This window comes from Oncorhynchus nerka, linkage group LG3 (genome assembly GCF_034236695.1).
Source record: "Oncorhynchus nerka isolate Pitt River linkage group LG3, Oner_Uvic_2.0, whole genome shotgun sequence".
NCBI lineage: Eukaryota > Metazoa > Chordata > Actinopteri > Salmoniformes > Salmonidae > Oncorhynchus > Oncorhynchus nerka.
This window is the reverse complement of record NC_088398.1, coordinates 9,898,485-9,914,929: the sequence shown is the minus strand read 5'-3', so window position 1 is coordinate 9,914,929 and position 16,445 is coordinate 9,898,485. Positions and strand designations below refer to the sequence as shown.

The 16,445-nt window shown below is 45.3% G+C and overlaps 1 protein-coding gene across 3 annotated transcripts in view; it reads right to left on the bottom strand.

Moving 5' to 3' along the window:
• Nucleotides 1-16,445, bottom strand: part of LOC115101452 (histone-lysine N-methyltransferase 2A-like) — a 75,230-nt gene that overhangs the window by 16,502 nt on the left and 42,283 nt on the right. For all 3 annotated transcript variants that reach the window (XM_029620948.2, XM_029620956.2, XM_029620966.2), the window contains exons 15-30: nt 15,159-15,343; nt 14,650-14,751; nt 14,386-14,496; nt 13,021-13,097; nt 11,561-11,796; nt 11,299-11,453; nt 10,961-11,098; nt 10,647-10,805; nt 10,431-10,548; nt 10,266-10,344; nt 10,016-10,176; nt 8,577-8,720; nt 5,178-8,451; nt 4,594-4,703; nt 4,320-4,457; nt 3,758-4,010 (exon numbers count right to left, since the gene is read on the bottom strand). In XM_029620948.2, coding sequence (XP_029476808.2) covers nt 3,758-4,010; nt 4,320-4,457; nt 4,594-4,703; nt 5,178-8,451; nt 8,577-8,720; nt 10,016-10,176; nt 10,266-10,344; nt 10,431-10,548; nt 10,647-10,805; nt 10,961-11,098; nt 11,299-11,453; nt 11,561-11,796; nt 13,021-13,097; nt 14,386-14,496; nt 14,650-14,751; nt 15,159-15,343 — 5,440 coding nt within the window. The remainder of the gene's footprint in view (nt 1-3,757; nt 4,011-4,319; nt 4,458-4,593; nt 4,704-5,177; nt 8,452-8,576; nt 8,721-10,015; nt 10,177-10,265; nt 10,345-10,430; nt 10,549-10,646; nt 10,806-10,960; nt 11,099-11,298; nt 11,454-11,560; nt 11,797-13,020; nt 13,098-14,385; nt 14,497-14,649; nt 14,752-15,158; nt 15,344-16,445) is intronic.

Below are 16,445 nucleotides of genomic sequence, written 5' to 3'. Positions count from 1 at the left end.
AAACATCCTAAAGATTGATTCTATACATCGTTTGACGTGTTTCTACGAACTGTAATGGAACTGTTTTGACTTTTCACAAGTGCCTGCACCTTGTAAATTTGGATTTGTGAACTAAACACGCGAACAAAAAGGAGGTATTTGGACATAAATTATGGACTTTATCAAACAAAAACAAACAATTATTGTGGAGCTGGGATTCCTGGGAGTGCATTCCAATGAAGATCAAAGGTAAGTGAATATTATAATGCTATTTCTGACTTCTGTTGACTCCACAACATGGCGGGTATGTGTATGCCTTGTTTTGGTGGCTGAGCGCTGTATTCAGATTATTCCATGGTGTGCTTTCGCTGTAAAGCTTTTTTGAAATCGGACAATTGCAAGCTGAGATTTTTGGATATAAATATGAACTTTATCGAACAAAACATACATGTATTGTGTAACATGAAGTCCTATGAACGCCATATGATGAAGATCAAAGGTTTGTGATTAGTTCTCTCTCTATTTCTGCGTTTTGTGACTCCTCTCTTTGGCTGGAAAAATGGCTGTGTTTTTCCCGTTAACGGGATCTCAGGCGTAAGAAGTTAATCTAACTGCTTAAACAACTCCTTTGTAAGATAAATGTTTTAAAATGAACCATGTATGGAAACGGGTGAATTAACACTCAGTTAGCAGGCTCAAGCAAGCTAAAACCCACATGGTAGCAAAAACTAACTAGCAGAAACTGTTAACAAGTTAGAAATTATTTAAACACACTTTGCTGTAGGCTACTAAACTCAGCTAAAAAAAGAAACATCCCTTTTCCAGGGCCCTGTCTTAAAACTTCTTAGAGATTTGGTTCCTGTGGCGGGATCAAATCAGCAGAAATTTTAGAGCGCCACCTATAGTTTTCGATAAAACTCAAACTTTCATTAAAACACGCAAGGTACTGAATTAAAGCTAAACTCGTTGTGAATCTAGCCACCAAGTCAGATTTGTAAAATGCTTTTCGGCGAAAGCATGAGAAGCTATTATCTGATAGCATGCACCCCCCAAAATACTGGAATGTCACCTAAAACAACAGATTTTGCGGTAGCCGGCGCTACCCAAAACGCAGAAATAAAATATAAAACATTCATTACCTTTGACGAGCTTCTTTCTTGGCACTCCTATATATCCCATAAACATCACAATTGGGTCTTTTTCCCGATTAAATCCGTCATTGTATAGCCAAAATGTTGTTTTCCTTAGACCGGTCTGATCCAGGAATATTCCATTTTACAAGACGCAATGTCACTTTTTAAAATTACAAAAGTTGCCTATAAACTTTTACAAATCACTTCAAACTACTTTTCTAAACCAACTTTAGGTATTAATAAACGTTAATAATCTATCAAATTGATCACGGGGCGATCTGTATTCAATAGCAGCAAGTCTTGAAATCATCGTCCATGTTTTCAATTTCACAACATCCTGTGGTGAGCCTAAAACAGGAAGGGCCAAAACATCATCATACCAAGGATAAAGCAGACTGGAAATGCCAGTACTGGCGACATCGTGTGGAAGCTGTAGGCGTTTACAGGGCATCCTCATTTATTTTCTTTTGCCTTAGACAATACATTGACTGGCGGATTCATATTTTTTTTGTGTTTTTGGTGAACAGTTTTTCGAGGGATTTTTACTCCTAAACACGTTATGTTATAGCCACAGACACGATTTAACCAGTTTTAGAGACTTCAGAGTGTTTTCTATACACACATACTTATCATTTGCATATACTATATTCCTGGCATGAGTAGCAGGACTTTGAAATGTTGCGCGATTTTTAACAAAAAGCTGCGAAAATTCGCATGATCCCTAACAGGTTTTAAAGATGATTAATACAAATCCAAATAACTTCACAGATCTTCATTGTAAAGGGTTTAAACACTGTTTCCCATGCTTGTTCAATGAACCATAAACAATTAATGAACATGCACCTGTGGAAAGGTCATTAAGACGATAACAGCTTACAGACGATAGGCAATTAAGGTCACAGTTATGAAAACTTAGGACACTAAAGAGGCCTTTCTACTGACTCTGAAAAACAAAAAAAAGATGCCCAGGGTCCCATGCCTTAGGCATGCTGCAAGGAGGCATGAGGACTGCAGATGTGGCCAGGGCAATAAAATGCAATGTCCGTAGTGTGAGACGCCTAAGACAGCACTATAGGGAGACAGGACGGCTGACCATCCACGCAGTGGCAAGCCACGTGTAACAACACCTGCACAGTATTGGTACATCTGAACATCACACCTGCGGGACAGGTACAGGATGGCAACAACAACTGCCCGAGTTACACCAGGAAGGCACAATCCCTCCATCAGTGCTCAGAGTGTCCGCAATAGGCTGAGAGAGGCTGGACTGAGGGCTTGTAGGCCTGTTGTAAGGCAGGTCCTCACCAGACATCACCAACAACAACGTTTCCTATGGGCACAAACCCACCATCGCTGGCCCAGATGGGACTGGCAAAAAGTGCTCTTCACTGACGAGTCGCGGTTTTGTCTCACTCGGGGTGATGGTTGGATTCGCGTTTATTGTCGAAGGAATGAGTGTTACACCGAGGCCTGTACTCTGGAGCGGGATCGATTTGGAGGTGGAAGGTCTGTCATGGTGTCACAGGATCATCGGACTGAGCATGCTGTCATTGCAGGCAAACGCTGCGCGTTAAAGGGAAGATATCCTCCTCCCTCATGTGGTACCCTTCCTGCAGGCTCATCCTGACATGACCCTCCAGCATGACAATTCCACCAGCCATACTGCTCGTTCTGTGCGTGATTTCCTGCAAGACAGGAATGTCAGTGTTCTGCCATGGCCAGCGAAGAGCCCGGATCTCAATCCCATTGAGCACATCTGGGACCTGTTGGATCGGAGGGTGAGGCCCAGGGACATTCCCCAAGAAATGTCTTGCAGGTGCCTTGGTGGAAGAGTGGGGAAACATCTCACAGCAAGAATAAGGGCAATCTGGTGCAGTCCATGAGGAGATGCACTGCATTACTTAATGCAGCTGGTGGCCACACCAGATACTGACTGTTACTTTTGATTTTGACCCCATCTATGTTCAGGGACACTTTATTCCATTTCTGTTAGGCACATGTCTGTGGAACTTGTTCAGTTTATGTCTGTTGTTGAATCTTGTTATGTTAATACAAATATTTACACGTTAAGTTTGCTGAAAATAAACGCAGTTGACAGTGAGCGGACGTTTCTTTTATTGCTGAGTTTATTTACTAGTTAATAAAATATTTTCACCCCACCCAGTATTGTAATCAAAACTTACTAGAAAGCATGTTGTCCTTGACTCAGACAGTGTAGTAGTGTGGGCACAATAGCATCTCATTAGTGTGCAAGATCTTGAGAATCAGCTGTACATGTAATGGAAGAGTGGACTGCACGTGATGGTAGAATGCACTGTGCATGCAGAGATTTGCAATTCCATTGAATTGGAGATAGTTTAACCAAAATATGTCACAAAACCTAGAATTGCCTTGTGTATCCCACAAAAAATGTTCCCCAAAAAAATTCCCATGGGCAATTTCCAGAAATCTACCGGAATGTTTCCGACCCTTTGCAACCCTACTCATGATACCGAGGAAGTGTTGGTGAAATGTTGACAATATATGTAAGATGAATCTGTAAGACAACTCAGACCCAATTTACACTCCAAAATAATGACTTCCCTTATAATTTCTATATTTAACTTCCAGGGCCCCTGAAGTGAACAGAACACAGGGACACTGACCTGAGGTAGACCTCAGAGCGGGCACATCCAGAGGGGTTGACAGGCAGGTCCTCCTCTTGGCTGATCTGTTTAAAGAAGCGGAAGGCGTGGCTATGGCAGCGGCGGGCCCCCTGGAGCTGCTCCACCAAGAAGACCACTGTGTCGTGGAGCAGGCCCAGCATACGGACACCTGTCATCCCAGAGAATGACAGCTGCCTAAGCCTTGCCCCTGCCCGCGCCTCCTGGACACAGTCTATCACTGCCCTCCAGGCAACTGAGGAGGGAAAGGAGGGGGCAAAGAAATAGAGAGAGAAGAGTAAGACGTGAGTAACACAGGATAACACACAAATGTAATACATATGGAAATTAGCCTACATTTTGTGCTAGATGGTTTATTACACAAGTTCATTCTAGCCAAGTACGAGAACAAGTATTTTTCATAATCTTATATTTAGTCACATGTAGAAATAGTGGGTATTTGTACAGAAATCATTGCCTTGAGTGTTGGGAAATGTAATAATTTCTAAACGAACACTCCACACACGCAGTCTATTCATTTGCCCTTTCCTTCCTGAAACCTCACCCTCTATGCTGTCTGCCTCCACACTGAAGCCGTCATCGCTTTTGATTTCGAAGCGAAGGTGGGGCTGGTCTCGGCTGGGGGGACACTCATCGTCCTCGTCTGATGGCAGCAGCTCATCATCTGAGCACGATACAGCACCTGGCAAGATGGAAATACCACAGGGTATTTTCAAATCAGGCACACTTGTTTACAGGTATAAGAAGTATCATCAGTCATCATCATCCAAGTCGTCATACAGACATACTGTTCATACGGTACCATTACACATAAGTACCTGAGTATTTGTTCCAGTCAGTCAGGGCACTGCGGCCCACTGTGTCCCAGTTCTGTTTACCCATGTCCCCCCCAAATCGAGGTATAGACAGGCGGTCCCAAGGCCCTGGCCTGTGAGGAATATAACAAGAGAAACACTGAAATCGACTGGATACAGGCTGAATATCACTCACTGTATTAGATACACACTTTAGGGCAGAAATGCAGTGATGACAATTGGAGAGCATCGTGCAAACTAGGAGCTGTATTGTAGATTGGTAAATGAGTGGTGACAATGACAATCTCAGTTATGACTTCAAAAAAGGTTTCTATGCATGACCTGCTCTTTATAGTTACTGACCTCTACATAGCCTATCGACAGTTCTATTTCAGGAGTAAAACGCCTTGTTCCATTTGTCATATCATACTGTAGGTTACTAGTAGGGAGAGGAAGAGTTAAGAATAAGGTAAAAAATAGCCAGACATGATCTTATCGACACTAAAGAGAAGAGGCCCACACTGGAAACATGAGCGACGTGCCAATTTGAAAAGAAATAATATTTCAATATGAATCTGACTTTTGAGCATAAGTTCCAAAAGACGAACCTTGTGCATTCAGAGTCACTCAAGTGCTCCTCCTTTAGCTTGTCCAGGTCCAACACACCTTTCACCGTTGGGGTTTTAATGCGAACACCCCCAGCCCTGCTGGAGACAGCAGCAAAGCTGTCTTTGGGTACCGACAGGTCCTCCTTAGCACTAGGGGGCTCTGGCTCTAGGAAGTCTGTCTTGGACTTCTTTGTGGCACCAATGCGATCTGAAAGGGAGGACACCCTCTTCATACGGACATGGGCGCGAGAAGGGCGGGGTGTTGAAACAGACAGTGTGGGGGCTGCGAGCTCGGGTTCGATGAGTAGTCCTGGGGGCAGGACCACAGATTTCAGGGAAGGGTTGTTACGGAATGTGGAGGGACTCAGTATGCGCGGACCGGTCCGGTTGGGGGTGTAGTTACTGGCCATGGCTTGGTTGATGATGGCTTGGGCGCTCTCAGTCTTGGTCATGGAGGAACTCCCGTCCTGACCAGCAAACTCAAACAGGTCTGCAGCTTTGTCAGACTTCTCTCTCTTAGAAGTTGTGGAAGGTTCTTTCTTCTTTCTGGGTTTCTTCATCCCTGGTATAGCTCCATCTGCAGATACGCTTGCGTTCTTCCTGGGTTTCTTGACCGCAGTTGCTGCCACTGTCCCATTGCTGTTATGAGTGAGCAGTTGAGTGATGGTACCTGGGTTCTGAACCACAGGCGTGGCCATCCTAGGGACATGGGTTGGCATGGCAGTCCCTGTAACTGGGGTGGACATTGTACCAGCTGCTGCCAAGGTGGCAGACAGGGCATTGCTCTGAAGGAGGCTGGCTATCTGAGTGACACAATTATAGGAGGGACAGCTCTGACTGGGAAGCTGGAAGGTGTTGCTCTCTGGGTTCTTCACAAAGATCTGGCCCAGGCGGTTGACCAGTAGAACGTGAGGTGTAGGGTCCACGTTAGGACCACCCACTTCCTTCACAGTAAGGATAGCGTGGCCAGGTAGTCCCTGAGTTAACACCGGCTGTTGGGGCTCCAGTGGCGGCCTGGGGGTGGAGAAGTTGATGGAGATGGTGTGTCCCATGGCAGCTTCCTTCTGCAGAGACGTGGAGCTGTATCCGTTAATCATCACAGGGGCAGAGGAGTGCTGAAGCGAAGAGAGCATGGGGTGACACTGGGTGGAAAGGGCATCGGAGAGAGAGGATACGGAGGGAGAGGAGGATACAATGGTAATTGCTGTGGAGACCATGGCCTGGGATTGTGTGGAGAATATAGGCAGAGAGACAGATCCATAAGATGGGAGCCTGACGCTTGATGTTGCAGATAAAATGGGATCAATTTGAGAGGACAAATGTGGAAGTGCACTGTCTGGAATAGGTGCTGATAATTTGGTACAAAAGGTCTCCATGGGCGGCAAGACTGTTGACCCTTGGGAGGATGTCAGGGGTTGTAGCGAGATGCTACTGAGAGGTGGCCTTGAAGTGTTAAAGCCAGGCAAAGAGGACTGCACAGAGGGACTCATTTGTAAAGGGTTCATCTGTGCTACGCTGGGGTTAGGGAAGTCCGAGGAGATAAGAGAAGAGGGTTGAAGAAGCTCCAACAGGGTGCCCTGACTACTGCTCAACGAGGGATCTCGTGAACTCTCTGTCAAGTGGTTCATGTAAATGGCAGATCCATCTGTGGGCGATACAAAGTGGCCGCTGTTAGAATCCAAGAAGAGGTCTTTTGGGTCTTGCGGCTGATGGGTTTCCATGGGAGCATCAACCTGGACAGGGAGCAGCTCAGTGAAACAAGTGCTGGGGGAGGGAGGATCACAACTTTCAAGAACAAGTGGAGCCCCAGGGACAAAGTCCAGACCAGAAACTTGAAATAAATCCTCTGGGTAGACCGTATCAGGGACCTTAGTATGGACAAAGTCCAGCAGAGTTCCTTGAAGGGGTGCAATCAGCACTGGTTTGTGGGAGTCTAAGGAGGGGACTGAGTTCTTTTGCTCTACAGGAGTTGGGAAGGTGTATAACTGCAGGGGAGTAGTATTCACATCAGCAGGGCTGTATGTTGTGGAAGGGTCCACTGCAGCTGGTCTTCGAGCTTCTGGTAAGATCTCAGTTGGCGCAAGGGTCACACTGTCCAATTCAGTCCTAGCTAGTTGTGTGGCATTAAAGGCTTTGGATGGATCATGGGGTCTATACGCTGGGGGAGGTTTTGTAGCGGGGAGGAAAACTCTGGTTGTAGACTTGAAAGGGTTGCTAAGGGGTGACTGATCTGGGACAGGGCTTCCAGGGTCTGCACTTAGACCATTTGTTGTAATTTTTACTTCAGGCGGAGCATGTGTTTGAGCTGGGTTCTGAACTTGACTGGCACTCTTCAGTTTCTGAGCCCCATCTGTGGTTGTCACGCTGGCATCACTCTCAGTCCCATCGTCCACACCGTCCAGCTGAGGGATAGATCTTGAAGAGGGAGAGGCAGGGGCCTGGGGTGGGTCCCTGGCACCTGTGCGACTGACCACAGTGTGCGAGAAGTCAAAATAGTGCTCCATGTCCTCATCAGAGGAAGTGTTCCCCCAGTCTTGCCTGGTGGATGCAGCTGAGCGGGTCAGGGCTGTACGGGTCTTCCTCTTGCGAACCTCGGGCTCCCAGAACTCCTCTTGATTGTCGTCGCCCTCCACGTCTATCTGGGCACCACAGTTCATGGCCACTCCCTCATTCACTAGCGTCTCCTCAATCTCAAGCTCAGTCTTCAACTCGGAGACCAGGGCCACGTCAGAGTCCTCGTGGAATTGTGTGAAAGAGCCCCTAAGTGGTGAGGCGCTGTTAGGTGCAGGGTTATCCTCCGGTTCTGGGGAAGCCAGGAAGTTGTGTGGTACCTCCACTGAGTCTGACTGGTTCAGGTCAAAAGACAGCCTGGGTCTAGGGGAGTGCTGGACGGTTGGGGAAAGGGACAGGCAAGGGAAGCTGCCCACACTGTCTTCCCACGGTGGCTGGGGAAAAAGTCCTGAGGTAGAGTGAGTCATGTTCCCGGGGCATCGGGCAGAGGAAGCACTTCGACCTCCGACAGGGCGGGCAGAGGGAGAGGTCAGCAGGATATCAGTAGCGCCGAGGGGAAACAGCGGAGAGGTGGGCACGGAGGCCTTGGGATGCATGGAGCCCCCAGTGCGGAGGGTGATTAGTCCCGATCCAGTTGGAGAGCCCAGGGGTGGGGAGGACATGTCCCTGCGGGTTTGGGAATGGGGGCTGTGGCGACGAGGCCTGCGTGTCTCCTCCAGGTCACTGATGGTCAGGATGTGGTGGGGTTTGGACTTGGTAGCTCCTGCAGAGGAAAATCAGATAGCAGTGAGACAACTGATTTCTGGGTAATATCTAGAAATCACTCAAAACCTGACAATTGTCTTTTTTTTATTAGAAAACAACATTAGCCAACCACGGAACAGTTACCTGGGGAGGGCAGAGGCCGGAACAGTCCTCCAGCTGGTCTCCTGATTTTGGGCCTTGCCCCTTGGTCAGGTTTAGGGAGTGGAGCTGAGAAGCTGGGAGTAGTGGGTCGGGAATGTGCCACGTCAACCTCTTGGGCATCAGATTCTAGAGGTGAAACAACAACAACAACTCTGTTTCCTATGCCACGTCTAAGTCTTGCTAATATCCACGTTGCAGTGTAAGAAAGCCAACAGTCACATTAATATTTATACTGAACATAAATAGCAACGCAACATTCAACAATATCAAAAATTTCATTGAATGACAGTTCATAAGTAAATCTGGCTATTTAAATGCATTAGGCCCTAATCTATGGATTCCACATGACTGGGAATACAGATATGCATATTTTGGTCACAGATGCTTTAAAAAACAAAAGGTAGGGGCGTGGATCAGAAAAGTATCGGGTGTGAGCACTATTTTTGCCTCATGAAGCGCAATATCTACTTCACATAGAGTTCATCAAGCTGTTGATTGTGGCTTGTGGAATGTGGTCCCCTCTCCACTTAAACGTCTGCATGAAGTTGCTGGATAGTGGCAGGAACTGGAACACACGGTTGTACACGTCGATCCAGAGCTTCCCAAACATGCTCACGGAGTGACATGCCTGGTGAGTACGAAGGCCATGGAATAACTGGAACATTTTCAGCTTCCAGGAATTGTGTACAGATCCTTGCGACATGGGGCAGTGCATTATCATGGTGAAACATGAGGTGATGGCGGTGGGTGAATGGCACGACAATGGCACGACGGGATCGTGTCATGGTATCTCTGTGCATTCAAATTGCCATCAATAAAATGCAATTGTGTTCGATGTCCGTAGCTTATGCCTGCCCATACCCGCATGCCACGATGGGGCACTCGGTTCACAACATCAGCAAAACGCTCACCCACACGTGGCCATACAACGTGATCTGCAGTTGTGAGGTCGGTTGGGCATACTGCCAAATTCTCTAAAACAACTTTGGAGGCAGCTTATGGTAGAGAACTAAACATTCAATTTTCTGGCAACATGTCTGGTGGACATTCCTGCAGTGAGCATGCAAATTGCACGCTCCCTCAAAACTTGAGACATTTGTAGTATTGTGTTGTGTGATAAAAATGCACATTTTAGAGTGGCCTTTTATTGTTCCCAGCACAAGGTGCACCTGTGTAATGGTCATGCTGTTTAATCAGCTTCTTGATATGCCACACCTGTCAGGTGAATGGATTATACATTATTAGTAAACAAATTAGTGCACAAAATTTGAGCTAAATAAGCTTTTGTATGTATAGAAATGGATATAATATTTAATTTCAGCTCATGAAACATGGCACAAACACTTTACATGTTGCGCTTATATTTTTGTTCAATGTAGTAGTGAGGGTTTGATGCAGTGTTGTGTTACCAAGACTCTCACCTGACTGCGCGCAGGGGCTGTGTGCTATAGTGCTATTCTCTCCCTTGTCAGGCATCTCTTCAGCAGGTTTCTCAGGGACCGGCGGTCGGACCTCACGGATCGTACACGTGTATTTGCATCGCCGCAGTGGGTTCACCGTGCTCCAGTACCAGCGAGAACACCTGCAGAGAGGAGGAGTTGAAAGCAAGTCAGAAAAAAAACAAGTCTAAACATGCCAATTTCTCATTCATTATTAATTGCTGCTACTTACCGGTAACCCACTGGGAAGAGTTTTCCTTGCTTTGCAGACAGCTCAGTCAGCATACCTAGCTTTTCAATCTGCAAAGAGCCTGAATTCAGAAAATAACTATGATTAGATGAGCAAAACCCATGACCAGTCCTGTTATACTTATACTCAAGTGAGCTAAAAATATACCAATCATCAAATTGATGTTTTCTGGCTCGAGTCCAGTCAAGAACTTCCTGCGAAGACTGATCCCGTCAAAGTCCACGTACATCCTCCGATTCACCTCAAACCCTTGGCCGGTGATGATCTGCAATGGAACAAGAACAATGTGCACATGCGTGAGGAAACTCATTCAAATATTTAAAAAAACAACAGTCCCACTGCTGAGTAGTCCCAGGACTTTACCTTGTCACTGATGAGGTCTCTGTGTTTGTAGCAGTACACCTTCTTGTCGTCCTGGAATACACAGTTGCGGGAGCGGGCACACATGAAGTGGTAGTTGCTCTGGCAGGAGGTCAGACAGCAGCCCACTGTGGCACCTGTATGGTTACAGCGCTCACAGCGCTGCGGAAACAAGGAGACAGGTTAGATCAGTCCAGGAGGAGAGAATAAGGGTGGATAATGAGTTTGAGAGAGATGATGGACAGTGGACAAAGATACACAAATTACAGCTGCTGGAAAAACAAGAACGTCACTGCACAAATAAAGTGAAGCCTCACCATGAAGCGCCCCCTAGCGACGGCACTGTGCACGTGCATCAGAGAGCCATTGTCCTCCTCGAACACCTCGGCGGACCACATGGAGCAGTTGATGTGAGCCCATTCGTTCTGGCCCAGGTACAGCAGCCTGCCCGCCTCCTGAAGGACACACGGAGGAGGTTAGAAATACAGTACTGATGGGTTACCTACTGTGTGGTTTTGGTTGACTTAATTCAAGGGCTGTTATGTTGAAAAAGGGTTTGAAGGCTCAGTGCTCTGAAGTCAGAGTGCGGTTTGTGTTTCTTCCACCATGCTGCTCAGAAGTGTTCTGAAACCTAGTTTCATTCAGTCTTACTCACATTGGACTTAGCATCTCCATACTTTTGGCACAGTGAGCATTGCCTCCCGTCGTCCTTGGACCACCCTGTGTCTAGGTCAGCCTTGGACAACCGTCCCTCAGACTTGAATGGACGTCCCTCAGACATGGATTGCCGTCCGGCTCTTCCCCTTTTCCCTGAGGGACAAATGCCAAACATCAAACCAAAACAATTCCCTTAGGAAATTGGTTGATTCAATATTTTCGTTCTCATAGTTTTTCCTCCCCTCAGTTGTGTAAAGTACCTTTGAGTTTATTAAGCCTGAAAGCCCTGTTTTTCCTAAAGTGGAGACCCCTGGTTGGCTCTGAGATCAGTGGGGTGGTGGGGTGAGGCACCTCTTCTTGTTTCACCTCCAGGCGTGGTACATTCTCCGTCTGCAGGCTCCCTAGAGGGGCCCTGGACCTTAGCTCCTCCCTCTCACGCCACTGGGCATACACATGCTCAGTGGTGGGGGGCTGAACCGCATGGGACAGCATCCCACTGCAATGGGAAAGAGAATGGATGAAGAAATGGAGAGGTGAGGAGATGAAAGAAGAGGAAGTCAAGTTCTGTGTTAGACACCAGCACAAAACTCAAATTTGGATGGTTTAGGCAAACATCTGAGTTACATGGGCACACAGTTACTCAAGTTGGGATTTGACTTTGGGAATACAACTGCGACAGTGGCTCACAACTAGCTAACTTTAATGATGACACTCATTTACATTAAGAAACCATTCATGTTTATTAATCAATCTTTCCCCCAGAAGATAAGGTGACAGACAGGTCAAGTCCTGAGCTTACCACTCTACCTTTACCACTCTACCTTTACCACTCTACCTTTACCACTCTACCTTTACCACTCTACCTTTACCACTCTACCTTTACCACTCTGTGCATCACCCTGCAATGAGTTAAATGAAGTCACTACTCTGTGTCCTCCGTCGCAGGGAAGGAAAGATGTGAACTGGGAATGTATGGGAGAGGAAGGGGACTGTCCTGGCTTTAACATACAGAAGAAGAAAATAATTATAAGACTAACTTCTGTAACTTCCTGTCACATTGGATTTTAATGACTTTTCCCCCACTTTAAGGTCATTGTTGACAGTACAATTCAAATCAACTTCTCATTTCCCATCAGGATGTGAACAACAGGAGTGTCATACAAATGTGTGGCAAACCAGAAAACATAATCAGTTGCGCCAATGTAGGCTTATGCTGCTTCATGGGAAAATGCATAAATCACTGCAGGGATGTAGTGAAGCAATATGTCACAACCCAACGTTAAACTGGAATTTCATTGAAATCTTCCCATATGAGTCAATATCTAAGTGTTAAATCCCCAAATCCCAATGTCTGAGAAATAACTCCCAGACAGATAACCTTCTAAGAGCCTTGGTAAATCATACGCCGAGTTCACAAGCATAACAAAAACTAGGTTTAACAGACTAGGACAGGGATCATCAACTAGATTCAGATGCGGGTCGATTTTCTCTTGAGAAGATGGTCAGGGGGCCGGAACATAATTACACATCATTTGTTGACTGTAAAATGATCGCAAGATCCCCAAACAGATATAATAATTTGACTAAAACAATAATTTCAAGACCTGCTTAAATTGGTATAAAACCACATTTCTCTATTATGCGTGGGAAATAAAATCACTGTGGGCCACCAGTTGAGATACCCTGAACTAGGAGATTTAAGGAGAGGATTGCTACTCACATAGGCAGGTCTTTGGATCGGGGGTCCCACACTTTGGGGTCCTGGCTGTTGAACCAGTTGAAGACCTCCTCCAGAAGCTACAGAGAGAACAGTGAGGAGGGGGTGAATCTACACTCCTCTGTTGGCCATTTTACAACATGTCGTTCATTTTTCTTTCCAATAAACATTGCAAATGTTATTGGATTGAACCATCTTCTATGACTTTAGTTTGAACCACCAGGGGAGTCATGACCACCAGAACCACAGCCCTACAGAGCCCCATAACTCATTCCCAATCACATACTGTTCTGCAAACTAGACAGCCATTTGGAACAGCAGACACTGTAACTGACAAGTCTATGTCGTTTTTTGTTTGAATTGTTTACGTGTTCGCTATGCGGGGGGAAATGATAAAAACAAGCGGAACTACGTAGCTAATAACTGTTGTAACGGGGACAGTATTGTAGCAACACACCTTTGGAGGGAAGGCAATCCCGCGCTGTGTTAGCTAAGTTTTCATGTCATCAGGTGTAGTTCGTAAAAGTTGAAGCGTGTACGTTATGATGGTAACCTTATAATAATTAAGGATGAAGTGTGAATTCATGCCAGGAATAATAAGTGTGAAGTTTGATTTCCTCCCTTCTGTAATAAGCAGCCAATGAGGTATTTGTTCCTTTATTCATGTCTTTAATCTGAACCCGTTATAACGCCGGTTAAACTGTTATGTATGTAAGCACTTCAGAGTTATACCAAGCTAATAGGTCACTCGTAAGATAAGAAGGCTGTAAGAGTGTGCTTTAACTTTTCATTTACTTTATAGTTCTCACGGAAGGTGATAATTCTGACTAAAACTACAGAATAAAGCCGCCAGTTAAAATCAAGGAACGGTTGTGCTCGTGGTTACTGAAGGGAGCTACAGACACCACAAGACATATACTGAGGACTGATATCACTGACTGAGTACAGACCATGTATTGTGTTAGGATGAGGGTATTCAAGTGTCTGTTGTTTAACTTCTGATATTGAATTTTATGAAACATTTAAACTAGTGTGTACAGTCTATACACATAACTTCAAAATAAGTTGAGAATGTTTCAAGCAAGATGAGCGTAAACAGCTGTGTTCAAAGTGCAGCCAAGTGTATATCCGTTTACTATCGTGTGTGTGTGTGCTTTGAACAAAAAGGTTATGGTCATGCAACTAAAGTACAGTAAAAACGTGATAACATTGCAGACGACTTATAGTTCATCCAACTGTTTTCTGTCATACTGAAAGTACTGTGCTTGTAGCTACATGGTCAAGTAAATACTTCTGATTTGTACTGTACAATTGCCTATGTAAAGAGTTTTCCTCCCAGAGTGTTGCTGTCTGAGTACTCCGCATTACCTTCAAGTAGTAGGAGCGGGCCACGGCTGTGGGCCTTTCATCCTCCGGGAGAGACTCCTCCTGGTCCAGACGCCTCCGCACCACTTGCACCACATCTTCATGGAACGATTTCTACAACATCAACAGACATAGCTAAATAACTATGTTTGTATATTTCTGACACTACTCATTCATCTTCCTTTGAAAATGTTCCTTCAAATGAGAGTTTCAATGTAGAAGAGATCCTGTCCTGCCAATTCAGATGCTATATAGACAGACACTGACCAGGGTGGTGTAGAGGCCTTTGTCAAACTTCTTGCCCACAGCACGGAGGTCACAGGCTGGCTGGCCCTCCGCTCCACTGTCAGGGTCAACCAGGGTCACACACTACAGGAGGGGAATAGGGACAAATTTAGTATGTTAGAGAGAAACAACACTGAACATATAGCCACACAAGCACTTATGTGCAACAGTTCAAGATTAACAGGCAAATAGTCCCAGCAGAACAGGACCATATCAGCTAATAAACTTTTAAAAAGAGAGGAGAGAGTCGTTGCACTCGTTCTGTGAAATTATTTCTTCAGAAAAGCCACATCAAAACTTGAGTCATGATAGGTGTTAAAGCCTGCTGCTATTTTCAGCTTGCGCATCTGGTCTCATTTAGCATCCTGTGACAAGAAATCAAATCAAATCAAATCTTATTTGTCACATACACATGGTTAGCAGATGTTAATGCGAGTGTAGCGAAATGCTTGTGTGTAGCGAAATGCTTTGTACGGCCTGGTATCTCCCACCTGTGAGCAGGTGATGAGGTGCTGGGTGAGAGTGGAGGTGAGCAGGCAGGCCAGCACCTTCTCTACCCCGGCTCTTAGCTCCATGTGGAGCAGCTCCCTCCAGGGGCTGGGCTGGGACTGGCTGCAGGGCCGGCAGGAATACGCCACACTCTCTGGCAGGCTGGACAGAATCTCATACAGGTCACCTGGAGGGGAGGAGAGGGAGAGGGACAGACAACCATCAGAACCATTCCACTACATCAAAATCATGGGAGATAACAGCATGTGATAAACTCAGATTTGGGCTGTCCCAGATAGTCGTCGTCTGTTCTTTAGACCAATCAAAATTGTAAAACACATTTTTCAAATATAGACACCCTATAATTTGAATAAAATCAACTATATGCACTGAGCTTGTCTGACGCTTTAAGCGCAGTTTGATTAAATAATTAAGACAAATTACTCATGAGGGAGGGAGCCCATTGGCCACACTGAGTAAAAACATTTATAACAAATGACAGCAAGTCTCTCCTCCCTGGTGCAGCAAACAGACACATTTACATTTACATTTAAGTCATTTAGCAGACGCTCTTATCCAGAGCGACTTACAAATTGGGACACCACAGCAAGTGTTTATTGCGCTGTCTGTGCCAAAGCTGCAACATAATAACAGCGATTTAATTTCTTACTTGTTTCTAAACTGAAAAGTTCTGTTACCGAAATATCTACATTTGTTAAGGAAAAACATTCCCTAGACCCTTGCTCTCTTTAAGTGAAACATGTATGCATGTGACCAATAGGGCCTGGCCTATAGCCTATCATAATCACATCAATAAATTGGTTCTAAAACGCCGAACACATGACAGCAAAATGGATGTGAAAAAGAAACTTGAAAGTGCCAAGAGTGAGCAAAGCTGTCATCAAGGCAAAGGGTGGCTACTTTGAAGAATCTCAAATATATTTTCATTTGTATGTTTACTACATGATTCCATGTGTTATTTAATAGTTTTGACATCTTCACTATTATTTTTACAATCTAGAAAATAGGAAAAATAAAATAAAAACCCTTGAATGAGTCGGTGTTATAAAACTTGACTGGTACTGTATATGGATAATTTATAAAACCAGGCATGTTTAACAGTTAGGCTATTCATAAATTAAGTTGGTGTTTCCCCTCAATTTTCTTATGACAATTAAGGCAAGACCTGTTTCCTCGTCTCCTCATTCAGCTGCTGCCTCCTCCGCATTGTTCTCAACAACAACATGCTGGTTAACTTTGCTATTATGCACATAGCAACATATAGGGGG